General features: G+C 47.3%; 1 protein-coding gene across 1 annotated transcript in view; it reads right to left on the bottom strand.

Moving 5' to 3' along the window:
• Positions 1-25,303, bottom strand: part of LOC309451876 (RAC-beta serine/threonine-protein kinase-like) — a gene marked incomplete at its 3' end in the record, with an annotated part of 43,068 nt that overhangs the window by 10,335 nt on the left and 7,430 nt on the right. Inside the window, exons 2-4 of the mRNA XM_082076581.1 lie at positions 23,585-23,679; positions 20,857-20,979; positions 18,733-18,844 (exon numbers count right to left, since the gene is read on the bottom strand). Of these exons, the coding sequence (XP_081932707.1) occupies positions 18,733-18,844; positions 20,857-20,979; positions 23,585-23,630 (281 nt within the window). The 5' untranslated portion in view covers positions 23,631-23,679. The remainder of the gene's footprint in view (positions 1-18,732; positions 18,845-20,856; positions 20,980-23,584; positions 23,680-25,303) is intronic.

Below are 25,303 nucleotides of genomic sequence, written 5' to 3'. Positions count from 1 at the left end.
TTTGGGTCAGTTTTTGGTGGATTTTGGGCGGTTTTGGGTGGATTTTGGGCAATTTTGGGCGGTTTTTGGTGGATTTTGGGCGGTTTTGGGTGTATTTTGGGGCAGTTTTGGGCGGTTTTTGGTGGATTTTGGATGGTTTTGGGTGGATTTTGGGTGAATCTGGGGACGTTTTGGGTGGATTTGGGGATATTTTGGGTGGATTTTGGGCGATTTTGGGTGGATTTGGGGGGTTTGGGGGCCATTTTGGGAGATTTTAGGTCAATTTTGGGAGGATATGGGCCCATTTTGGGAGGATTTGGGTGGATTTTGGGACATTTTGGCTGGATTTGGGGACATTTTGAGTGGTTTTGGGCGTTTTTGGGTGGATTTGGGGACATTTTGGGCAGTTTTGGGTGGATTTGGGGAGATTTTGGACCCATTTTGGGATATTTTAGGGCAATTTTGGGAGGTTTGGGGTGGATTTTGGGTGGTTTTGTGTGGCTTTTGGGACATTTTGGGTGGATTTGGGGACATTTTGGGTGGATTTGGGGCAGTTTTGGGTGGATTTGGGGCGGTTTTGGGTGGATTTGGGTGGATTTTGGGATGTTTTGGGTGGATTTTGGGTGGATTTTGGGTGGATTTGGGGCAGTTTTGGGTGGATTTGGGGCAGTTTTGGGTGGATTTTGGAACATTTTGGGTGGACTTTGGGACATTTTGGGTGGATTTGGGGACATTTTGGGCGGTTTTGGGTGGATTTGGGGAGATTTTGGGTGGATTTGGGGACATTTTGGGTGGATTTGGGGCGGTTTTGGGGCAGTTTCGGGTGGATTTGGGCGGTTTTGGGAGGTTTTGGGGCCATTTCCGGAGGTTCTGGGGCCATTTGGGGCGGTTTTGGGTGGATTTGGGTCAGTTTTTGGTGGATTTTGGGCGGTTTTGGGTGGATTTTGGGTCAGTTTTGGGTGGTTTTGGGTGGATTTTGGGCGGTTTTGGGCGGTTTTTGGTGGATTTTGGGTGGTTTTGGGTGGATTTTGGGTGAATCTGGGGACGTTTTGGGTGGATTTGGGGATATTTTGGGCGGATTTTGGTTGGTTTTTGGTGTATTTTGGGACAGTTTTGGGCGGTTTTTGGTGGATTTTGGGTGGTTTTGGGTGGATTTTGGGTGAATCTGGGGACATTTTGGGTGGAGTTGGGGACATTTTGGGTGGATTTGGGGCGGTTTTGGGGCAGTTTTGGGTGGATTTGGTTGGATTTTGGGATGTTTTGGGTGGATTTTGGGTGGATTTGGGGCAGTTTTGGGTGGATTTTGGGACATTTTGGGTGGATTTGGGCGTTTTTGGGTGCATTTGGGGACATTTTGGGTGGATTTGGGGAAATTTTGGGAGGTTTTGGGTGGATTTGGGGAGATTTTGGGCCCATTTCGGGATATTTTAGGGCAATTTTGGGCGGTTTTGGGTGGATTTGGGGACATTTTGGGTGGATTTTGGGACATTTTGGCTGGATTTGGGACATTTTGAGTGGATTTGGGGCCATTTTGGGCAGTTTTGGGTGGATTTGGGATGTTTTTGGTGTATTTTGGGCGGTTTGGGTGGATTTTGGGCAGTTTTGGGCGGTTTTTGGTGTATTTTGGGCGGTTTTTGGTGTATTTCGGGCAGTTTTGTGCTGGTTTCGGTGTAATTTGGGCTGTTTTGGGTGTATTTTGGGCGTTTTTTGGTGTATTTGGGGCCGTTTTTGATGTATTTTGGTCGGTTTTTGGTGTATTTTGGGGCAGTTTTGGGTGGATTTGGGGACATTTTGGGTGGATTTGGGGACATTTGGGGCAGTTTTGGGTGGATTTGGGGAGATTTTGGGCCCATTATGGGATATTTTAGGGCAATTTTGGGCGGTTTTGGGTGGATTTGGGGACATTTTGGGTGGATTTGGGGCGGTTTGGGGGCAGTTTTGGGCGGATTTTGGGCGTTTTTTGGTGAATTTGGGGCCATTTTTGGTGTATTTTGGGCCCTTTTTGGTGTATTTTGGTCGGTTTTTGGTGTATTTTGGGTCAGTTTTGGGCGGGTTTTGGTGGATTTTGGGTGGTTTTGGGTGAATCTGGGGACGTTTTGGGTGGATTTGGGGTAGTTTTGGGTGGATTTTGGGACATTTTAGGTGGATTTTGGGACATTTTGGGTGGATTTGGGGACATTTTGGGTGGATATTGGGCGGGACCTCCACGGGCGTCAATGGGACGGTTGGGGCATTTTGGGGCAATTTCGGGAGGTTTTGGGGCCATTTCAGGACGTCCTGGTCCCATTTTGGGAGGTTCTGGGGCCATTTTGGGAGGTTTTGGGTGGATTTCAGGACGTTTTGGGGCAATTTCAGGAGTTTTTGGGACCATTTTGGGAGGTTTTGGGGACATTTTGGGTGGATTTGGGGCAGTTTTGGGTGGATTTGGGGACATTTTGGGTGGATTTTGGGTGGGTTTTGGGTGGATTTGGGTGGATTTGGGGTGGACTTTGGGCAGTTTTGAGTGGATTTTGGGACATTTTAGGTGGACTTTGGGACATTTTGGGTGGATTTGGGGACATTTTGGGGCAGTTTTGGGTGGATTTTGGGACATTTTGGGGCAGTTTTGGGTGGATTTTGGGACATTTTGGGTGGATTTTGGGTGGATTTGGGGACATTTTGGGTAGATTTGGGGACATTTTGGGAGGTTTTGGGTGGATTTGGAGAGATTTTGGGCCCATTTCGGGATATTTTAGGGCAATTTTGGGCGGTTTTGGGTGGATTTGGGGCCATTTTGGGTGGATTTGGGGACATTTTGGGTGGATTTGGGGCGGTTTTGGGGCAGTTTTGGGTGGATTTGGGCGGTTTTGGGAGGTTTTGGGGCCATTTCAGGAGGTCCTGGGGCCATTTTGGGCGGTTTTGGGTGGATTTGGGTCAGTTTTTGGTGGATTTTGGGCGGTTTTGGGTGGATTTTGGGCAGTTTTGGGCGGTTTTTGGTGGATTTTGGGCGGTTTTGGGTGGATTTTGGGCAGTTTTGGGTAGATTTTGGTCGTTTTTTGGTGTATTTTGGGACAGTTTTGGGCGGTTTTTGGTGGATTTTGGATGGTTTTGGGTGGATTTTGGGTGAATCTGGGGACGTTTTGGGTGGATTTGGGGATATTTTGGGTGGACTTTGGGCGATTTTGGGTGGATTTGGGGGGTTTGGGGGCCATTTTGGGAGATTTTAGGTCAATTTTGGGAGGATATGGGCCCATTTTGGGAGGATTTGGGTGGATTTTGGGACATTTTGGCTGGATTTGGGGACATTTTGAGTGGTTTTGGGCGTTTTTGGGTGGATTTGGGGACATTTTGGGCAGTTTTGGGTGGATTTGGGGAGATTTTGGACCCATTTTGGGATATTTTAGCGCAATTTTGGGAGGTTTGGGGTGGATTTTGGGTGGTTTTGTGTGGCTTTTGGGACATTTTGGGTGGATTTGGGGACATTTTGGGTGGATTTGGGGCAGTTTTGGGTGGATTTGGGGCGGTTTTGGGTGGATTTGGGTGGATTTTGGGATGTTTTGGGTGGATTTTGGGTGGATTTTGGGTGGATTTGGGGCAGTTTTGGGTGGATTTGGGGCAGTTTTGGGTGGATTTTGGAACATTTTGGGTGGACTTTGGGACATTTTGGGTGGATTTGGGGACATTTTGGGCGGTTTTGGGTGGATTTGGGGAGATTTTGGGTGGATTTGGGGACATTTTGGGTGGATTTGGGGCGGTTTTGGGGCAGTTTCGGGTGGATTTGGGCGGTTTTGGGAGGTTTTGGGGCCATTTCCGGAGGTTCTGGGGCCATTTTGGGCGGGTTTGGGTGGATTTGGGTCAGTTTTTGGTGGATTTTGGGCGGTTTTGGGTGGATTTTGGGTCAGTTTTGGGTGGTTTTGGGTGGATTTTGGGCGGTTTTTGGTGGATTTTGGGTGGTTTTGGGTGGATTTTGGGTGAATCTGGGGACGTTTTGGGTGGATTTGGGGATATTTTGGGCGGATTTTGGTTGGTTTTTGGTGTATTTTGGGACAGTTTTGGGCGGTTTTTGGTGGATTTTGGGTGGTTTTGGGTGGATTTTGGGTGAATCTGGGGACATTTTGGGTGGAGTTGGGGACATTTTGGGTGGATTTGGGGCGGTTTTGGGGCAGTTTTGGGTGGATTTGGTTGGATTTTGGGATGTTTTGGGTGGATTTTGGGTGGATTTGGGGCAGTTTTGGGTGGATTTTGGGACATTTTGGGTGGATTTGGGCGTTTTTGGGTGCATTTGGGGACATTTTGGGTGGATTTGGGGAAATTTTGGGAGGTTTTGGGTGGATTTGGGGAGATTTTGGGCCCATTTCGGGATATTTTAGGGCAATTTTGGGCGGTTTTGGGTGGATTTGGGGACATTTTGGGTGGATTTTGGGACATTTTGGCTGGATTTGGGACATTTTGAGTGGATTTGGGGCCATTTTGGGCAGTTTTGGGTGGATTTGGGATGTTTTTGGTGTATTTTGGGCGGTTTGGGTGGATTTTGGGCAGTTTTGGGCGGTTTTTGGTGTATTTTGGGCGGTTTTTGGTGTATTTCGGGCAGTTTTGTGCTGGTTTCGGTGTAATTTGGGCTGTTTTGGGTGTATTTTGGGCGTTTTTTGGTGTATTTGGGGCCGTTTTTGATGTATTTTGGTCGGTTTTTGGTGTATTTTGGGGCAGTTTTGGGTGGATTTGGGGACATTTTGGGTGGATTTGGGGACATTTGGGGCAGTTTTGGGTGGATTTGGGGAGATTTTGGGCCCATTATGGGATATTTTAGGGCAATTTTGGGCGGTTTTGGGTGGATTTGGGGACATTTTGGGTGGATTTGGGGCGGTTTGGGGGCAGTTTTGGGTGGTTTTGGGAGGTTTTGAGGCCATTTCAGGAGGTTCTGGGGCCAATTTGGGTGGTTTTGGGTGGATTTGGGTCAGTTTTTGGTGAATTTTGGGCCGTTTTTGGTGTATTTTGGGCAGTTTTTGGTGTATTTTGGGCAGTTTTGGGCAGTTTTTGTTGTATTTTGGCCGGTTTTGGGTGGATTTTGGGCCGTTTTTGGTGTATTTTGGGGTGTTTCTGGTGGATTTTGGGCAGTTTGGGGCGGTTTTTGGTGTATTTTGGGCTGTTTTGGGTGTATTTTGGGCGTTTTTTGGTGTATTTGGGGCCGTTTTTGGTGTATTTTGGTCGTTTTTTGGTGTATTTTGGGGCAGTTTTGGGCGGTTTTTGGTGGATTTTGGATGGTTTTGGGTGGATTTTGGGTGAATCTGGGGACGTTTTGGGTGGATTTGGGGATATTTTGGGTGGAATTTGGGCGGTTTTGGGTGGATTTGGGGGGTTTGGGGGCCATTTTGGGAGATTTTAGGTCAATTTTGGGAGGATTTGGGCCCATTTTGGGAGGATTTAGGTGGATTTTGGGACATTTTGGCTGGATTTGGGGACATTTTGAGTGGTTTTGGGCGTTTTAGGGTGGATTTGGGGACATTTTGGGCGGTTTTGGGTGGATTTGGGGAGATTTTGGGCCCATTTTGGGATATTTTAGGGCAATTTTGGGAGGATTGGGGTGGATTTTGGGTGGTTTTGGGTGGGTTTTGGGACATTTTGGGTGGATTTGGGGACATTTTGGGTGGATTTGGGGCGGTTTTGGGGCAGTTTTGGGTGGATTTTGGGATGTTTTGGGTGGATTTTGGGTGGATTTGGGGCAGTTTTGGGTGGATTTTGGGACATTTTGGGTGGACTTTGGGCGGTTTTGGGTCAGTTTTGGGTGGATTTGGGCGTTTTTGGGTGCATTTGGGGACATTTTGGGCGGATTTGGGGAAATTTTGGGAGGTTTTGGGTGGATTTGGGGAGATTTTGGGCCCATTTCGGGATATTTTAGGGCAATTTTGGGCGGATTTTGGGCGGTTTTGGTTGGATTTGGGGACATTTTGGGTGGATTTTGGGCAGTTTTGGGTGGATTTGGGGACATTTTGGGTGGATTTTGGGCGTTTTTGTGTCAGTTTTGGGTGGATTTGGGGACATTTTGGGTGGATTTGGGCGTTTTTGGGTGGATTTGGGACATTTTGGGTGGATTTGGGGACATTTTAAGTGGTTTTGGGCGTTTTTGGGTGGATTTGGGGACATTTTGGGCGGTTTTGGATGGATTTGGGGAGATTTTGGGCCCATTTTGGGATATTTTAGGGCAATTTTGGGAGGTCTGGGGTGGATTTTGGGTGGTTTTGGGTGGCTTTTGGGACATTTTGGGTGGATTTGGGGACATTTTGGGTGGATTTTGGGCGGTTTTGTGTGGATTTTGGGACATTTTGGGTGGATTTTGGGTGGATTTTGGGTGGTTTTGGGTGGATTTTGGGTGGATTTTGGGATGTTTTGGGTGGATTTTGGGACATTTTGGGTGGATTTTGGGAGGCTTTGGGTGGATTTGGGGCAGTTTTGGGTGGATCTTGGGACATTTGGGGTGGATTTGGGTGTATTTTGGGTGGATTTTGGGCGGTTTTGGGTGGATTTTGGGACATTTTGGGTGGATTTTGGGAGGCTTTGGGTGGATTTGGGGCAGTTTTGGGCGGTTTTTGGTGGATTTTGGGCGGTTTTGGGTGGATTTTGGGCAGTTTTGGGTAGATTTTGGTCGTTTTTTGGTGTATTTTGGGACAGTTTTGGGCGGTTTTTGGTGGATTTTGGATGGTTTTGGGTGGATTTTGGGTGAATCTGGGGACGTTTTGGGTGGATTTGGGGATATTTTGGGTGGACTTTGGGCGATTTTGGGTGGATTTGGGGGGTTTGGGGGCCATTTTGGGAGATTTTAGGTCAATTTTGGGAGGATATGGGCCCATTTTGGGAGGATTTGGGTGGATTTTGGGACATTTTGGCTGGATTTGGGGACATTTTGAGTGGTTTTGGGCGTTTTTGGGTGGATTTGGGGACATTTTGGGCAGTTTTGGGTGGATTTGGGGAGATTTTGGACCCATTTTGGGATATTTTAGGGCAATTTTGGGAGGTTTGGGGTGGATTTTGGGTGGTTTTGTGTGGCTTTTGGGACATTTTGGGTGGATTTGGGGACATTTTGGGTGGATTTGGGGCAGTTTTGGGTGGATTTGGGGCGGTTTTGGGTGGATTTGGGTGGATTTTGGGATGTTTTGGGTGGATTTTGGGTGGATTTTGGGTGGATTTGGGGCAGTTTTGGGTGGATTTGGGGCAGTTTTGGGTGGATTTTGGAACATTTTGGGTGGACTTTGGGACATTTTGGGTGGATTTGGGGACATTTTGGGCGGTTTTGGGTGGATTTGGGGAGATTTTGGGTGGATTTGGGGACATTTTGGGTGGATTTGGGGCGGTTTTGGGGCAGTTTCGGGTGGATTTGGGCGGTTTTGGGAGGTTTTGGGGCCATTTCCGGAGGTTCTGGGGCCATTTTGGGCGGTTTTGGGTGGATTTGGGTCAGTTTTTGGTGGATTTTGGGCGGTTTTGGGTGGATTTTGGGTCAGTTTTGGGTGGTTTTGGGTGGATTTTGGGCGGTTTTGGGCGGTTTTTGGTGGATTTTGGGTGGTTTTGGGTGGATTTTGGGTGAATCTGGGGACGTTTTGGGTGGATTTGGGGATATTTTGGGCGGATTTTGGTTGGTTTTTGGTGTATTTTGGGACAGTTTTGGGCGGTTTTTGGTGGATTTTGGGTGGTTTTGGGTGGATTTTGGGTGAATCTGGGGACATTTTGGGTGGAGTTGGGGACATTTTGGGTGGATTTGGGGCGGTTTTGGGGCAGTTTTGGGTGGATTTGGTTGGATTTTGGGATGTTTTGGGTGGATTTTGGGTGGATTTGGGGCAGTTTTGGGTGGATTTTGGGACATTTTGGGTGGATTTGGGCGTTTTTGGGTGCATTTGGGGACATTTTGGGTGGATTTGGGGAAATTTTGGGAGGTTTTGGGTGGATTTGGGGAGATTTTGGGCCCATTTCGGGATATTTTAGGGCAATTTTGGGCGGTTTTGGGTGGATTTGGGGACATTTTGGGTGGATTTTGGGACATTTTGGCTGGATTTGGGACATTTTGAGTGGATTTGGGGCCATTTTGGGCAGTTTTGGGTGGATTTGGGATGTTTTTGGTGTATTTTGGGCGGTTTGGGTGGATTTTGGGCAGTTTTGGGCGGTTTTTGGTGTATTTTGGGCGGTTTTTGGTGTATTTCGGGCAGTTTTGTGCTGGTTTCGGTGTAATTTGGGCTGTTTTGGGTGTATTTTGGGCGTTTTTTGGTGTATTTGGGGCCGTTTTTGATGTATTTTGGTCGGTTTTTGGTGTATTTTGGGGCAGTTTTGGGTGGATTTGGGGACATTTTGGGTGGATTTGGGGACATTTGGGGCAGTTTTGGGTGGATTTGGGGAGATTTTGGGCCCATTATGGGATATTTTAGGGCAATTTTGGGCGGTTTTGGGTGGATTTGGGGACATTTTGGGTGGATTTGGGGCGGTTTGGGGGCAGTTTTGGGTGGTTTTGGGAGGTTTTGAGGCCATTTCAGGAGGTTCTGGGGCCAATTTGGGTGGTTTTGGGTGGATTTGGGTCAGTTTTTGGTGAATTTTGGGCTGTTTTTGGTGTATTTTGGGCAGTTTTTGGTGTATTTTGGGCAGTTTTGGGCAGTTTTTGTTGTATTTTGGCCGGTTTTGGGTGGATTTTGGGCCGTTTTTGGTGTATTTTGGGGTGTTTCTGGTGGATTTTGGGCAGTTTGGGGCGGTTTTTGGTGTATTTTGGGCTGTTTTGGGTGTATTTTGGGCGTTTTTTGGTGTATTTGGGGCCGTTTTTGGTGTATTTTGGTCGTTTTTTGGTGTATTTTGGGGCAGTTTTGGGCGGTTTTTGGTGGATTTTGGATGGTTTTGGGTGGATTTTGGGTGAATCTGGGGACGTTTTGGGTGGATTTGGGGATATTTTGGGTGGAATTTGGGCGGTTTTGGGTGGATTTGGGGGGTTTGGGGGCCATTTTGGGAGATTTTAGGTCAATTTTGGGAGGATTTGGGCCCATTTTGGGAGGATTTAGGTGGATTTTGGGACATTTTGGCTGGATTTGGGGACATTTTGAGTGGTTTTGGGCGTTTTTGGGTGGATTTGGGGACATTTTGGGCGGTTTTGGGTGGATTTGGGGAGATTTTGGGCCCATTTTGGGATATTTTAGGGCAATTTTGGGAGGATTGGGGTGGATTTTGGGTGGTTTTGGGTGGGTTTTGGGACATTTTGGGTGGATTTGGGGACATTTTGGGTGGATTTGGGGCGGTTTTGGGGCAGTTTTGGGTGGATTTTGGGATGTTTTGGGTGGATTTTGGGTGGATTTGGGGCAGTTTTGGGTGGATTTTGGGACATTTTGGGTGGACTTTGGGCGGTTTTGGGTCAGTTTTGGGTGGATTTGGGCGTTTTTGGGTGCATTTGGGGACATTTTGGGCGGATTTGGGGAAATTTTGGGAGGTTTTGGGTGGATTTGGGGAGATTTTGGGCCCATTTCGGGATATTTTAGGGCAATTTTGGGCGGATTTTGGGCGGTTTTGGTTGGATTTGGGGACATTTTGGGTGGATTTTGGGCAGTTTTGGGTGGATTTGGGGACATTTTGGGTGGATTTTGGGCGTTTTTGTGTCAGTTTTGGGTGGATTTGGGGACATTTTGGGTGGATTTGGGCGTTTTTGGGTGGATTTGGGACATTTTGGGTGGATTTGGGGACATTTTAAGTGGTTTTGGGCGTTTTTGGGTGGATTTGGGGACATTTTGGGCGGTTTTGGATGGATTTGGGGAGATTTTGGGCCCATTTTGGGATATTTTAGGGCAATTTTGGGAGGTCTGGGGTGGATTTTGGGTGGTTTTGGGTGGCTTTTGGGACATTTTGGGTGGATTTGGGGACATTTTGGGTGGATTTTCGGCGGTTTTGTGTGGATTTTGGGACATTTTGGGTGGATTTTGGGTGGATTTTGGGTGGTTTTGGGTGGATTTTGGGTGGATTTTGGGATGTTTTGGGTGGATTTTGGGACATTTTGGGTGGATTTTGGGAGGCTTTGGGTGGATTTGGGGCAGTTTTGGGTGGATCTTGGGACATTTGGGGTGGATTTGGGTGTATTTTGGGTGGATTTTGGGCGGTTTTGGGTGGATTTTGGGACATTTTGGGTGGATTTTGGGAGGCTTTGGGTGGATTTGGGGCAGTTTTGGGTGGATCTTGGGACATTTGGGTTGGATTTTGGATGGATTTGGGGACATTTTGGGTGGATTTGGGTGGAATTGGTGACGTTTTGGGTGTTTTTGGGTGGATTTTGGGTGGATTTTGGGCGGTTTTGGTTGGATTTGGGTGGATTTTGGGCGGTTTTGGTTGGATTTTGGGCGGTTTTGGGTGGATTTTCAGTGGTTTTGGGGACGTTTTGGGTGGATTTTGGGATGTTTTGGGTGGATTTTGGGTGGATTTTGGGACATTTGGGGTGGATTTTGGGTGGATTTTGGGACATTTTGGGTGGATTTGGGGACATATTGGGCGGTTTTGGGTGCATTTGGGGACATTTTGGGTGGATTTTGGGCGTTTTTCTGTCAGTTTTGGGTGGATTTTGGGAAATTTTGGGTGGATTTGGGCGGTTTTGGATGGATTTGGGGAGATTTTGGGCCCATTTTGGGATATTTTAGGGCAATTTTGGGAGGTCTGGGGTGGATTTTGGGTGGTTTTGGGTGGCTTTTGGGACATTTTGGGTGGAGTTGGGGACATTTTGGGTGGATTTGGGGCGGTTTTGGGGCAGTTTTGGGTGGATTTGGGTGGATTTTGGGATGTTTTGGGTGGATTTTGGGTGGATTTGGGGCAGTTTTGGGTGGATTTTGGGACATTTTGGGTGGATTTGGGCGTTTTTGGGTGCATTTGGGGACATTTTGGGTGGATTTGGGGAGATTTTGGGCCCATTTCGGGATATTTTAGGGCAATTTTGGGCGGTTTTGGGTGGATTTGGGGACATTTTGGGTGGATTTTGGGACATTTTGGCTGGATTTGGGACATTTTGAGTGGATTTGGGGCCATTTTGGGCAGTTTTGGGTGGATTTGGGATGTTTTTGGTGTATTTTGGGCGGTTTTGGGTGGATTTTGGGCAGTTTTGGGCGGTTTTTGGTGTATTTTGGGCGGTTTTTGGTGTATTTCGGGCAGTTTTGTGCTGGTTTCGGTGTAATTTGGGCTGTTTTGGGTGTATTTTGGGCGTTTTTTGGTGTATTTGGGGCCGTTTTTGATGTATTTTGGTCGGTTTTTGGTGTATTTTGGGGCAGTTTTGGGTGGATTTGGGGACATTTTGGGTGGATTTGGGGACATTTGGGGCAGTTTTGGGTGGATTTGGGGAGATTTTGGGCCCATTATGGGATATTTTAGGGCAATTTTGGGCGGTTTTGGGTGGATTTGGGGACATTTTGGGTGGATTTGGGTGGATTTGGGGACATTTTGGGTGGATTTTGGGACATTTTGGCTGGATTTGGGACATTTTGAGTGGATTTGGGGCCATTTTGGGCAGTTTTGGGTGGATTTGGGATGTTTTTGGTGTATTTTGGGCGGTTTTGGGTGGATTTTGGGCAGTTTTGGGCGGTTTTTGGTGTATTTTGGGCGGTTTTTGGTGTATTTCGGGCAGTTTTGTGCTGGTTTCGGTGTAATTTGGGCTGTTTTGGGTGTATTTTGGGCGTTTTTTGGTGTATTTGGGGCCGTTTTTGATGTATTTTGGTCGGTTTTTGGTGTATTTTGGGGCAGTTTTGGGTGGATTTGGGGACATTTTGGGTGGATTTGGGGACATTTGGGGCAGTTTTGGGTGGATTTGGGGAGATTTTGGGCCCATTATGGGATATTTTAGGGCAATTTTGGGCGGTTTTGGGTGGATTTGGGGACATTTTGGGTGGATTTGGGGCGGTTTGGGGGCAGTTTTGGGCGGATTTTGGGCGTTTTTTGGTGAATTTGGGGCCGTTTTTGGTGTATTTTGGGCCCTTTTTGGTGTATTTTGGTCGGTTTTTGGTGTATTTTGGGTCAGTTTTGGGCGGGTTTTGGTGGATTTTGGGTGGTTTTGGGTGAATCTGGGGACGTTTTGGGTGGATTTGGGGTAGTTTTGGGTGGATTTTGGGACATTTTAGGTGGATTTTGGGACATTTTGGGTGGATTTGGGGACATTTTGGGTGGATATTGGGCGGGACCTCCACGGGCGTCAATGGGACGGTTGGGGCATTTTGGGGCAATTTCGGGAGGTTTTGGGGCCATTTCAGGACGTCCTGGTCCCATTTTGGGAGGTTCTGGGGCCATTTTGGGAGGTTTTGGGTGGATTTCAGGACGTTTTGGGGCAATTTCAGGAGTTTTTGGGACCATTTTGGGAGGTTTTGGGGACATTTTGGGTAGATTTGGGGCAGTTTTGGGTGGATTTGGGGACATTTTGGGTGGATTTTGGGTGGGTTTTGGGTGGATTTGGGTGGATTTGGGGTGGATTTTGGGCAGTTTTGAGTGGATTTTGGGACATTTTAGGTGGACTTTGGGACATTTTGGGTGGATTTGGGGACATTTTGGGTGGATTTGGGGCAGTTTTGGGTGGATTTGGGGCGGTTTTGGGTGGATTTGGGTGGATTTTGGGATGTTTTGGGTGGATTTTGGGTGGATTTTGGGTGGATTTGGGGCAGTTTTGGGTGGATTTGGGGCAGTTTTGGGTGGATTTTGGAACATTTTGGGTGGACTTTGGGACATTTTGGGTGGATTTGGGGACATTTTGGGCGGTTTTGGGTGGATTTGGGGAGATTTTGGGTGGATTTGGGGACATTTTGGGTGGATTTGGGGCGGTTTTGGGGCAGTTTCGGGTGGATTTGGGCGGTTTTGGGGCCATTTCCGGAGGTTCTGGGGCCATTTAGGGCGGTTTTGGGTGGATTTGGGTCAGTTTTTGGTGGATTTTGGGCGGTTTTGGGTGGATTTTGGGTCAGTTTTGGGTGGTTTTTGGTGGATTTTGGGCGGTTTTGGGCGGTTTTTGGTGGATTTTGGGTGGTTTTGGGTGGATTTTGGGTGAATCTGGGGACGTTTTGGGTGGATTTGGGGATATTTTGGGCGGATTTTGGTCGGTTTTTGGTGTATTTTGGGACAGTTTTGGGCGGTTTTTGGTGGATTTTGGGTGGTTTTGGGTGGATTTTGGGTGAATCTGGGGACATTTTGGGTGGAGTTGGGGACATTTTGGGTGGATTTGGGGCGGTTTTGGGGCAGTTTTGGGTGGATTTGGTTGGATTTTGGGATGTTTTGGGTGGATTTTGGGTGGATTTGGGGCAGTTTTGGGTGGATTTTGGGACATTTTGGGTGGATTTGGGCGTTTTTGGGTGCATTTGGGGACATTTTGGGTGGATTTGGGGAAATTTTGGGAGGTTTTGGGTGGATTTGGGGAGATTTTGGGCCCATTTCGGGATATTTTAGGGCAATTTTGGGCGGTTTTGGGTGGATTTGGGGACATTTTGGGTGGATTTTGGGACATTTTGGCTGGATTTGGGACATTTTGAGTGGATTTGGGGCCATTTTGGGCAGTTTTGGGTGGATTTGGGATGTTTTTGGTGTATTTTGGGCGGTTTTGGGTGGATTTTGGGCAGTTTTGGGCGGTTTTTGGTGTATTTTGGGCGGTTTTTGGTGTATTTCGGGCAGTTTTGTGCTGGTTTCGGTGTAATTTGGGCTGTTTTGGGTGTATTTTGGGCGTTTTTTGGTGTATTTGGGGCCGTTTTTGATGTATTTTGGTCGGTTTTTGGTGTATTTTGGGGCAGTTTTGGGTGGATTTGGGGACATTTTGGGTGGATTTGGGGACATTTGGGGCAGTTTTGGGTGGATTTGGGGAGATTTTGGGCCCATTTTGGGATATTTTAGGGCAATTTTGGGCGGTTTTGGGTGGATTTGGGGACATTTTGGGTGGATTTGGGGCGGTTTGGGGGCAGTTTGGGGCGGATTTTGGGCGTTTTTTGGTGAATTTGGGGCCGTTTTTGGTGTATTTTGGGCCCTTTTTGGTGTATTTTGGTCGGTTTTTGGTGTATTTTGGGTCAGTTTTGGGCGGGTTTTGGTGGATTTTGGGTGGTTTTGGGTGAATCTGGGGACGTTTTGGGTGGATTTGGGGTAGTTTTGGGTGGATTTTGGGACATTTTAGGTGGATTTTGGGACATTTTGGGTGGATTTGGGGACATTTTGGGTGGATATTGGGCGGGACCTCCACGGGCGTCAATGGGACGGTTGGGGCATTTTGGGGCAATTTCGGGAGGTTTTGGGGCCATTTCAGGACGTCCTGGTCCCATTTTGGGAGGTTCTGGGGCCATTTTGGGAGGTTTTGGGTGGATTTCAGGACGTTTTGGGGCAATTTCAGGAGTTTTTGGGACCATTTTGGGAGGTTTTGGGGACATTTTGGGTGGATTTGGGGCAGTTTTGGGTGGATTTGGGGACATTTTGGGTGGATTTTGGGTGGGTTTTGGGTGGATTTGGGTGGATTTGGGGTGGATTTTGGGCAGTTTTGAGTGGATTTTGGGACATTTTAGGTGGACTTTGGGACATTTTGGGTGGATTTGGGGACATTTTGGGGCAGTTTTGGGTGGATTTTGGGACATTTTGGGGCAGTTTTGGGTGGATTTTGGGACATTTTGGGTGGATTTTGGGTGGATTTGGGGACATTTTGGGTAGATTTGGGGACATTTTGGGAGGTTTTGGGTGGATTTGGAGAGATTTTGGGCCCATTTCGGGATATTTTAGGGCAATTTTGGGCGGTTTTGGGTGGATTTGGGGCCATTTTGGGTGGATTTGGGGACATTTTGGGTGGATTTGGGGCGGTTTTGGGGCAGTTTTGGGTGGATTTGGGCGGTTTTGGGAGGTTTTGGGGCCATTTCAGGAGGTCCTGGGGCCATTTTGGGCGGTTTTGGGTGGATTTGGGTCAGTTTTTGGTGGATTTTGGGCGGTTTTGGGTGGATTTTGGGCAGTTTTGGGCGGTTTTTGGTGGATTTTGGGCGGTTTTGGGTGGATTTTGGGCAGTTTTGGGTAGATTTTGGTCGTTTTTTGGTGTATTTTGGGACAGTTTTGGGCGGTTTTTGGTGGATTTTGGATGGTTTTGGGTGGATTTTGGGTGAATCTGGGGACGTTTTGGGTGGATTTGGGGATATTTTGGGTGGATTTTGGGCGATTTTGGGTGGATTTGGGGGGTTTGGGGGCCATTTTGGGAGATTTTAGGTCAATTTTGGGAGGATATGGGCCCATTTTGGGAGGATTTGGGTGGATTTTGGGACATTTTGGCTGGATTTGGGGACATTTTAAGTGGTTTTGGGCGTTTTTGGGTGGATTTGGGGACATTTTGGGCAGTTTTGGGTGGATTTGGGGAGATTTTGGACCCATTTTGGGATATTTTAGGGCAATTTTGGGAGGTTTGGGGTGGATTTTGGGTGGTTTTGTGTGGCTTTTGGGACATTTTGGGTGGATTTGGGGACATTTTGGGTGGATTTGGGGCAGTTTTGGGTGGATTTGGGGCGGTTTTGGGTGGATTTGGGTGGATTTTGGGCGGTTTTTGGTGGATTTTGGGCGGTTTTGGGTGGATTTTGGGCAGTTTTGGGTAGATTTTGGTCGTTTTTTGGTGTATTTTGGGACAGTTTTGGGCGGTTTTTGGTGGATTTTGGATGGTTTTGGGTGGATTTTGGGTGAATCTGGGGACGTTTTGGGTGGATTTGGGGATATTTTGGGTGGATTTTGGGCGATTTTGGGTGGATTTGGGGGGTTTGGGGGCCATTTTGGGAGATTTTAGGTCAATTTTGGGAGGATATGGGCCCATTTTGGGAGGATTTGGGTGGATTTTGGGACATTTTGGCTGGATTTGGGGACATTTTGAGTGGTTTTGGGCGTTTTTGGGTGGATTTGGGGACATTTTGGGCAGCTTTGGGTGGATTTGGGGAGATTTTGGACCCATATTGGGATATTTTAGGGCAATTTTGGGAGGTTTGGGGTGGATTTTGGGTGGTTTTGTGTGGCTTTTGGGACATTTTGGGTGGATTTGGGGACATTTTGGGTGGATTTGGGGCAGTTTTGGGTGGATTTGGGGCGGTTTTGGGTGGATTTGGGTGGATTTTGGGATGTTTGGGGTGGATTTTGGGTGGATTTTGGGTGGATTTGGGGCAGTTTTGGGTGGATTTGGGGCAGTTTTGGGTGGATTTTGGAACATTTTGGGTGGACTTTGGGACATTTTGGGTGGATTTGGGGACATTTTGGGCGGTTTTGGGTGGATTTGGGGAGATTTTGGGTGGATTTGGGGACATTTTGGGTGGATTTGGGGCGGTTTTGGGGCAGTTTCAGGTGGTTTTGGGCGGTTTTGGGAGGTTTTGGGGCCATTTCCGGAGGTTCTGGGGCCATTTTGGGCGGTTTTGGGTGGATTTGGGTCAGTTTTTGGTGGATTTTGGGCGGTTTTGGGTGGATTTTGGGTCAGTTTTGGGTGGTTTTGGGTGGATTTTGGGCGGTTTTGGGCGGTTTTTGGTGGATTTTGGGTGGTTTTGGGTGGATTTTGGGTGAATCTGGGGACGTTTTGGGTGGATTTGGGGATATTTTGGGCGGATTTTGGTTGGTTTTTGGTGTATTTTGGGACAGTTTTGGGCGGTTTTTGGTGGATTTTGGGTGGTTTTGGGTGGATTTTGGGTGAATCTGGGGACGTTTTGGGTGGATTTGGGGATATTTTGGGTGGATTTTGGGCGGTTTTGGGGCCATTTTGGGAGATTTTAGGTCAATTTTGGGAGGATTTGGGCCCATTTTGGGAGGTTTTGGGTGGATTTTGGGCAGTTTTGGGTGGATTTGGGTGGTTTTGGGTGGATTTTGGGTGGATTTTGGGTGGATTTTGGGGCAGTTTTGAGTGGATTTTGGAACATTTTGGGTGGATTTTGGGTGGATTTGGGCGTTTTTGGGTGGATTTGGGGAGTTTTTGGGCCCATTTCGGGATATTTTAGGGCAATTTTGGGCGGTTTTGGGCGGTTTTGGGGCAGTTTGGGGTAGATTTGGGTGGTTTTGGGAGGTTTTGGGGCCATTTCAGGAGGTTCTGAGGCCATTTTGGGCGGTTTTGGGTGGATTTGGGTCAGTTTTTGGTGGATTTTGGGCGGTTTTGGGTGGATTTTGGGCAGTTTTGGGTGGATTTTGGTCGTTTTTTGGTGTATTTTGGGACAGTTTTGGGCGGTTTTTGGTGGATTTTGGGTGGTTTTGGGTGGATTTTGGGTGAATCTGGGGACGTTTTGGGTGGATTTGGGGATATTTTGGGTGGATTTTGGGCGGTTTTGGGTGGATTTGGGGGGTTTGGGGGCCATTTTGGGAGATTTTAGGTCAATTTTGGGAGGATATGGGCCCATTTTGGGAGGATTTGGGTGGATTTTGGGACATTTTGGCTGGATTTGGGGACATTTTGAGTGGTTTTGGGCGTTTTTGGGTGGATTTGGGGACATTTTAGGCAGTTTTGGGTGGATTTGGGGAGATTTTGGACCCATTTTGGGATATTTTAGGGCAATTTTGGGAGGTTTGGGGTGGATTTTGGGTGGTTTTGTGTGGCTTTTGGGACATTTTGGGTGGATTTGGGGACATTTTGGGTGGATTTGGGGCGGTTTTGGGTGGATTTGGGTGGATTTTGGGATGTTTTGGGTGGACTTTGGGTGGATTTGGGGCAGTTTTGGGTGGATTTGGGGCAGTTTTGGGTGGACTTTGGGACATTTTGGGTGGACTTTGGGACATTTTGGGTGGATTTGGGGACATTTTGGGCGGTTTTGGGTGGATTTGGGGAGATTTTGGGTGGATTTGGGGACATTTTGGGTGGATTTGGGGCGGTTTTGGGGCAGTTTCGGGTGGATTTGGGCGGTTTTGGGGCCATTTCCGGAGGTTCTGGGGCCATTTTGGGCGGTTTTGGGTGAATCTGGGGACGTTTTGGGTGGATTTGGGGATATTTTGGGTGGATTTTGGGCGGTTTTGGGGCCATTTTGGGAGATTTTAGGTCAATTTTGGGAGGATTTGGGCCCATTTTGGGAGGTTTTGGGTGGATTTTGGGCAGTTTTGGGTGGATTTGGGTGGTTTTGGGTGGATTTGGGGACATTTTGGGTGGATTTTGGGTGGATTTTGGGCAGTTTTTGGTGGATTTTGGGTGGATTTGGGTGGATTTGGGCAGTTTTGGGTGGATTTTGGGACATTTTGGGGCAGTTTTGAGTGGATTTTGGGACATTTTGGGTGGATTTTGGGTGGATTTGGGCGTTTTTGGGTGGATTTGGGGACATTTTGGGCCCATTTCGGGATATTTTAGGGCAGTTTTGGGAAGTTTGGGGTGGATTTTGGGTGGTTTGGGGTGGATTTTGGGTGGATTTTGGTCGGTTTTTGGTGGATTTGGGGCAGTTTTGGGTGGATTTTGGGATGTTTTGGGTGGATTTTGGGCCGTTTTGGGGCAGTATTGGGTGGATTTGGGGACATTTTGGGTGGATTTGGGGACATTTTGGGTGGATTTGGGGCGGTTTTGGGTGGATTTTGGGCGGTTTTGGGTGAATTTGGGTGGTTTTGGGTGGATTTTGGGCGGTTTTGGGTGAATTTGGGTGGTTTTGGGTGGATTTGGGGACATTTTGGGTGGATTTGTGGACATTTTGGGTGGTTTTGGGTGGATTTGGGGAGATTTTGGGCCCATTTCGGGATATTTTAGGGCAATTTTGGGCAGTTTTGGGCGGATTTGGGGCCGTTTTTGGTGTATTTTGGGCGGTTTTGGGCCAGTTTTGGGGTGTTCTCGGTGTATTTTTGGTGTATTTTGGTGTATTTGGGTGTTACCGCAGCTGTGGTGTCTCCACGTGGAAGGTTCTCTCGATGACCGTCGTCCACTGCAGGCAGCGAATCACAAACGAGTTGGGGCGCGGGCGCTCGGTGCGCAGCAGCTGGCACTCTGGGGGGCGGCAATGTGGGGCACCAATGTGGGGCAATATGGGGCAGGATGTGGGGCAGGGATGTGGGGCGGGATGTGGGGCAGGTGTGGGGCACAGGGTGTGGGGCAGGGACGGGGGGAATGGGATAGAGGGATGTGGGGCACAGGATGTGGGGCAGGGGATGGGGGATGGGGGGCACCAATACAGGGCAGGGGATGGGGGGAAATGGGATAAGGGGATGTGGGGCACAGGGTGTGGGGTGTGGGATGGGAGGGAATGGGATAGGGGGATGTGGGGCAGGGGATGGGGGGGAATGGGATGGGGGGAATGGGGATGTGGGGCAGGTGTGGGGCAGGATGTGGGGCAGGAAATGGGGGGGCATTCCCCATTTCCCATCCCCATCCCCCATTTCCCATCCCCCACTTCCCGTCCCCATTTCCCATTCCCCATCCCCATTATTTCCCATCCCCATCCCCCATTCCCCATCCCCATTTCCCTTTTCCATCACCACTTCCTATTCCCCATTTCCCATCCCCATTTCCCATTCCCCATCCCTATTTCACCTTCCCCATTTCCCATCCCCCTTCCCCATTTCCCATCCCCATTTCCCATCCCGATTCCCCATCCCCACTTCCCATTCCCTATTTCCTATCGCCATTTCCCAGCCCCCACCCCACATCCCCATTACTTCCCATTCCCCATTTCCATTTCCCATCCCCATTTCCCATTCCCCATCCCCACTTCCCATTCCCCATTACTTCTCATCCCCATCCCCCATTTCCCATCCCCATTATTTCCCATCCCCCATTTCCTGTCCCCACTTCCCCCTTCCTGTCCCCATTTCCTATTCCCCATTTCCCATCCCCATTCCCCATCCCCCATCCCCACTTCCCATTCCCCATCCCCATTTCCATTCCCACTTCCTATTTCCCATTCCTCATTTCCCATCCCCACTTCCCCTTCCCCTTTTCCCGTCCCCATTTCCATTTCCCATTCCCCATCCCCACTTCCCATTCCCCATTTCCCATTCCCCATCCCCACTTCCTATTTCCCATTTCCCATTTCCCATCCCCACTTCCTATTCCCCATTCCCCATTTCCCATTCCCCATTTCCTATTCCCCATTTCCCATCCCCAATCCCCATTTCCCATTCCCCATCCCCATTCCCACTTCCTATTCCCCATTTCCCATTACCCTTCCCCATTTCCCACCCCCATTTCCCATTTCCCGTTCCCATTTCCCATCCCCATCCATTTCCATCCCCACTTCCCATTCCCCATCCCCATTTCCATTCCCACTTCCTATTTCCCATCCCCATTTCCATTCCCACTTCCTATTTCCCATCCCCATTTCCATCCCCATTTCCCATTCCCCATCCCCACTTCCTATTCCCCATTTCCCATTTCCCATCCCCATCTCACATTCCCCATCCCCAATTCCCATTTCCCATCTCCACTTCCCATTCCCCTTCCCCATTCCTCTTCCCCATTCCCCATCCCCATTTCCCATTCCCCATCCCCATTTCCCATTTCCATCCCCACTTCCCATTTCCATCCCCATTTTCCATTTCCCATCCCCATTCCCCATCTCCACTTCCTATTCCCCATTTCCCATCTCCCATTTCCCCATCCCCATTTCCCATCTTCATTTCCCATCCCCAACCCCCATTTCCTATCCCCATCCCCATTTCCCACCTGATTCCCCATCCTCACTTCCCATTCCCTGTTTCCCATCCCCATTTCCTATTTCCTATCCCCATTTCCTATTTCCCATCCCCATTTCCTACTTCCCATCCCCATTATTTCCCATCCCCACTTCCAATTTCCCATCCCCGTTCCCCATTTCCCATCCCCATTTCCTATTTCCTATCCCCATTTCCTATTTCCCATCCCCATTTCCTATTTCCCATCCCCATTTCCTACTTCCCATCCCCACTATTTCCCATCCCCATTATTTCCCATTCCCCGTCCCCATTATTTCCCATTCCCCATCCCCACTTCCCCCATTTCCCGCCCGCACTTCCTGTCCGTACCGGCCACGGAGAAGTTGTTGAGGGGGGGCGGGGCGGGCGCCTCGGGCCGCTCGCGGAACCCGACGAAGGAGCCGTCGCTGCGCAGCAGGAAGTAGCGCGGCCGCCACGTCTTGATGTACTCGCCTGCCGGCAGGAAGTGGGGCGGAAATGGGGGTTTTGGGGGGGAAAATGGGTTTTTTTTGGGGGGGAAATTGGGGGGTTTTGGGGGGGAAATTGGGGGGTTTTGTATTGGTGAGGTGGGAAATGAATGGGAAAGGGAAAGGAAACGGGGAAGGGGAAAGGGGGACAAGGGGAAAAGGAAGAGGGGAAAAGGGGGGAAAGGAAAAGGGGGAAAAGGAAAAGGGGGAAAAGGAAAAGGGGGAAAAGGAAAAGGGGGGAAAAGGAAGAAGGAAAAGGAAAAAGGAAGAAGGAAAAGGAAGAAGGAAAAAGGAAAGGGGGAAGGGGAAAAGGGAAAGGGGAAAAGGGAAAAGGAAAAGGGGAAAAGGAAAAAGGAAAAGGAAGAAGGAAAAGGGAAAGGGGGAAAGGGGAAAAGGGAAAGGGGAAAAGGAAAAAGGGGAAAAGGAAAAGGGAAAAGGGGAAAAGGGAAAGGGGAAAAGGGGAAAAAGCAAAAGGGGAAAAAGGAAAAGGGGAAAAGGAAAAGGGGGAAAAGGAAAAGGGGAAAAAGGAAAAGGGGAAAAGGGGGAAAAGGGGGAAAAGGGGGAAAGGAAAAGGGGGAAAAGGGGGAAAAAGGAAAGGGGGAAAAAGGAAAAGGGGAAAGGAAAAGGGGGAAAGGAAAAGGGGAAAGGAAAAGGGGGAAAGGAAAAGGGGAAAAAGGAAAAGGGGAAAAAGGAAAAGGGGAAAAAGAAAAAGGGGAAAAATGAAAAGGGAAAAAAGGAAAAGGGGAAAAAGGAAAAGGGAGAAAGGGGAAAAGGGAAAGGGGAAAGAAAAAGGGGAAAAGGAAAAGGGAAAAAGGAAAAGGGGAAAAGGAAAAGGGGAAAGGGGGAAAAGGAAGGAGGAAAAGGAGGAAGGAAAAGGGGAGAAAGGAAAAAGGAAAAGGGGAGAAAGGAAAAAGGGGCATTTGGGGGAAATGGGGCGTTTGGGGAGAAATGGGGCATTTGGGGGGGAAATGGGGCATTTGGGGGGGAAATTGGGGCATTTGGGGGGGAAATGGGGCATTTGGGGGGGAAATTGGGGCGTTTGGGGGCAAGTGGGGGGTTTTGGGGGGGAAGTGGGGGATTTTTTTGGGGAAATGGGGCGTTTGGGGGGGAAATTGGGGGGTTTTGGGGGGAAAATTGGGGGGTTTTGTATTGGTGAGGTGGGAAATGAATGGGAAAGGGAAAGGAAACGGGGAAGGGGAAAAGGGGAAAAGGGGAAAAGGAAGAGGGGAAAAGGGGGAAAAGGAAAAGGGGGAAAAGGAAAAGGGGGAAAAGGAAAAGGGGGAAAAGGAAAAGGGGGAAAAGGAAAAAGGGGAAAAGGAAAAGGAAGAAGGAAAAGGAAGAAGGAAAAAGGAAAGGGGAAAGGAAAAAGGAAAAGGGAAAAGGAAAAGGGGAAAAGGAAAAGGGAAAAAGGAAAAGGGAAAAAATGAAAAGGGGAAATGGGAAAAGGGGAAAAAGGAAAAGGGGAAAAAGGAAAAGGGGAAAAAGGAAAAGGGGGAAAGGGAAAAGGAAAAGGGAAAGGGGAAAAGGGAAAGGGGAAAAGGAAAAGGGGAAAGAAAAGGAGGAAAAGGAAAAGAGGGAAGGAAAAGGGAGAAAAGGAAGAAGGAAAAGGAGGAAGGAAAAGGGGAGAAAGGAAAAGGGAAAGGGGAGACAGGAAAAAGGGGCATTTGGGGGAAATGGGGCGTTTCGGGGGAAACGGGGGGTTTTGGGGGGGAAATGGGGGGTTTTGTATTGGTGAGGTGGGAAAGGGAAAGGAAAGGGGGAAGGGGAAAGGGGTAAAAGGGGGAAAAGGTAGAGGGGAAAAGGGGTAAAAGGGGAAAAGGGGGAAAAGAAAAAGGGGTAAAAGGGGAAAAGGGGGAAAGGGGAAAAAGGAGAAAAGGGAGAAAAGGGAAAAGGGGGAAAAGGAAAAGGAGGAAAAGGGAAAAAGGAAAAGGGAAAAAGGAAAAGGGGAAAAAGGAAAGGGGGAAAAGGGGGAAAGGGGGGAAAAGGGGGAAAGGGGGGAAAAGGGGGAAAGGAAAAGGGGAAAAGGAAAAGGGGAAAGGGGGAAAACGGGAAAAGGAAAAGGGGAAAAGGAAAAGGGGAAAAGGAAAAGGGGGAAAAAGGAAAAGGGGAAAAAGGAAAGGGGGAAAAAGGAAAGGGGGAAAAGGGGGAAAGGGGGGAAAAGGGGGAAAGGAAAAGGGGAAAAGGAAAAGGGGAAAGGGGGAAAAGGGGAAAGGGGGAAAAGGGGAAAAGGAAGAGGGGAAAAGGGGAGAAAGGAAAAGGAAAACGAAAAGGAAAATGGAAAGGAAAAGGAAAAGGGAAAGGAAAAGGGAAAGGAAAAGGGAAAGGGGAAAAGGAATAGAGGAAAAGGAATAGGGGAAAAGGGTAAAAAGCAAAAGGGGAAAAAGGAAAACGGGGAAAAGGAAAAGGGGAAAAGGAAAAGGGAAAAGGAAAAGGGAAAAGGAAAAGGGGAAAAGAAAAAGGAAAAGGGGAGAAAGGAAAAAGGAAAAGGGAAAGGGGAAGGGGAAAAGGAAAAGGGGAAGGGGGCAAAGGGGAAGGGGAAAAGGAGCCCGGGCAGGGTTCGTCATGGGCGCTAATTAAAGGGCGTTAATTACCTCTCTTGTGCAGCCAGCCCTCCTTCACCACCCACGGCTCCGCCATGGCGACCGCCGGCCAATGGGAACGCGGCAAGCAGCACACGCCCACCGGCCTGCAGCCAATGGGAGCGCAGTGAGCAACACGCGCCCGCCGGCCAATGGGAGCGCAGCCCAACAGGAAACAGCCCAACAGGAAACAGCCCGACAGGAAACAGCCCGACAGGAAACACTCAGCACTTCCCATTTCCCAACATTTATCCCAAATTTATCCAAAATTTGCCAAAATTTATCCCAAATTTTCCAAAATTTATCCAAAATTTGCCAAATTTGCCAAAATTTATCCCAAATTTTCCAAAATTTATCAAAAATTTTCCAAAATTTATCAAAACTTTTCAAAATTTATCAAAAATTTTACAACATTTATCAACGTTTTCCAAAATTTATCAATTTTTCCCCCAAAATTATCAATTAAAAAAAAAATTCATCAAATTTTTCCAAATTTTTCTAAATTTTCCCAAATTTCTGCCAAATTTAGGAACATTTTCCAAATTGTTCCAAAATTTTGGAAAATTTAGCAACATTTACCAAAATTGTCCAAAATTTATCAAAATTTTCCATTTTTCCAAAATTTAACAAAATTTCCCAAAATTTGTAATTTTCCCAAAATTTAATGAAATTTTCCAAAATCTATAATTTTCACACATTTTATCAAAATATCCACATTTTTCCAAAATTTTCCAAATTCTCCAAAATGTATCAAAATTTCCCCAAATATAACAAAATTGACCAATTTTTTCCAAAATTGCCCCAAATTTATCAAAATTTTCCAAAATTTATAATTTTCAGATTTTATCAAAATTTCCAAAATTTTCTGAAATCTCCAAAATTTATCAAAATTTCTCAAAATTTAACAAAATTTTCCATTTTTTTCCAAAATTGCCCCAAATTTATCAAAATTTTTCAAAATTTCTCAAACCTTCCCAAACATTTTCAAAATTTCCCAAATTTCCCCAAATGTTTGAAAATTTTCCAAAATTTCATTTTTCCTCAAATTTTTCTGATTTTTTCAAAATGTTTCAAAATTGTCAAAATTTTCCAAAATTTTATGTAATTTTCCATTTTTTTCAAAAATTTCCAAAATTTTCCATATTTTTCCATTTTTCCAAAATTTTCTGTAATTTTCCATTTTTTCCCAAATTTTCCATAATTTTCCATTTTTAAAAAATTTTCCAAAATTTTTTGTAATTTCCAAATTTTCCAAAATTTTCCAAAATTTTCCAAAATTTTCTATTTTTTCCAAAATTTTCCAAAATTTTCCATAATTTTCCATAATTTTCCATTTTTTCCAAAATTTTCTGTAATTTTCCATCTTTTCCAAAATTTTCCAAAATTTTCTATTTTTTTCCAAAATTTCCCAAAATTTCCCATAATTTTCCATTTTTTCCAAAATTTCCCAAAATTTTCCATTTTTTCCAAAATTTTCCAAATTTTCCAACATTTTTCACCATTTTCCAAATTTTTTCACCATTTCCCCAATTTTTCTCAATTTTCCATAATTTTCCAAATTTTCCAACATTTCCCAAATTCCCCAAATTTCTCAAAATTCCCCCAAATTTCCCCAATTTGCCCCAATTTTCCCCATTTCTCCACATTTTCCCTCCATTCCGTCTCCACTTCCTTAATTAAGTTGCCTTTAATTACCTGGCCCAATTACTTTTGGGGGTGTCTCCATTAACC

The sequence above is a fragment of the Streptopelia decaocto genome (genome assembly GCF_964273445.1).
Source record: "Streptopelia decaocto genome assembly, contig: HAP1_SCAFFOLD_165, whole genome shotgun sequence".
NCBI classification, from domain to species: Eukaryota; Metazoa; Chordata; class Aves; order Columbiformes; family Columbidae; genus Streptopelia; species Streptopelia decaocto.
Note: the sequence above shows the minus strand (reverse complement) of the source record. Positions and strands in the feature narration are given on the sequence as shown.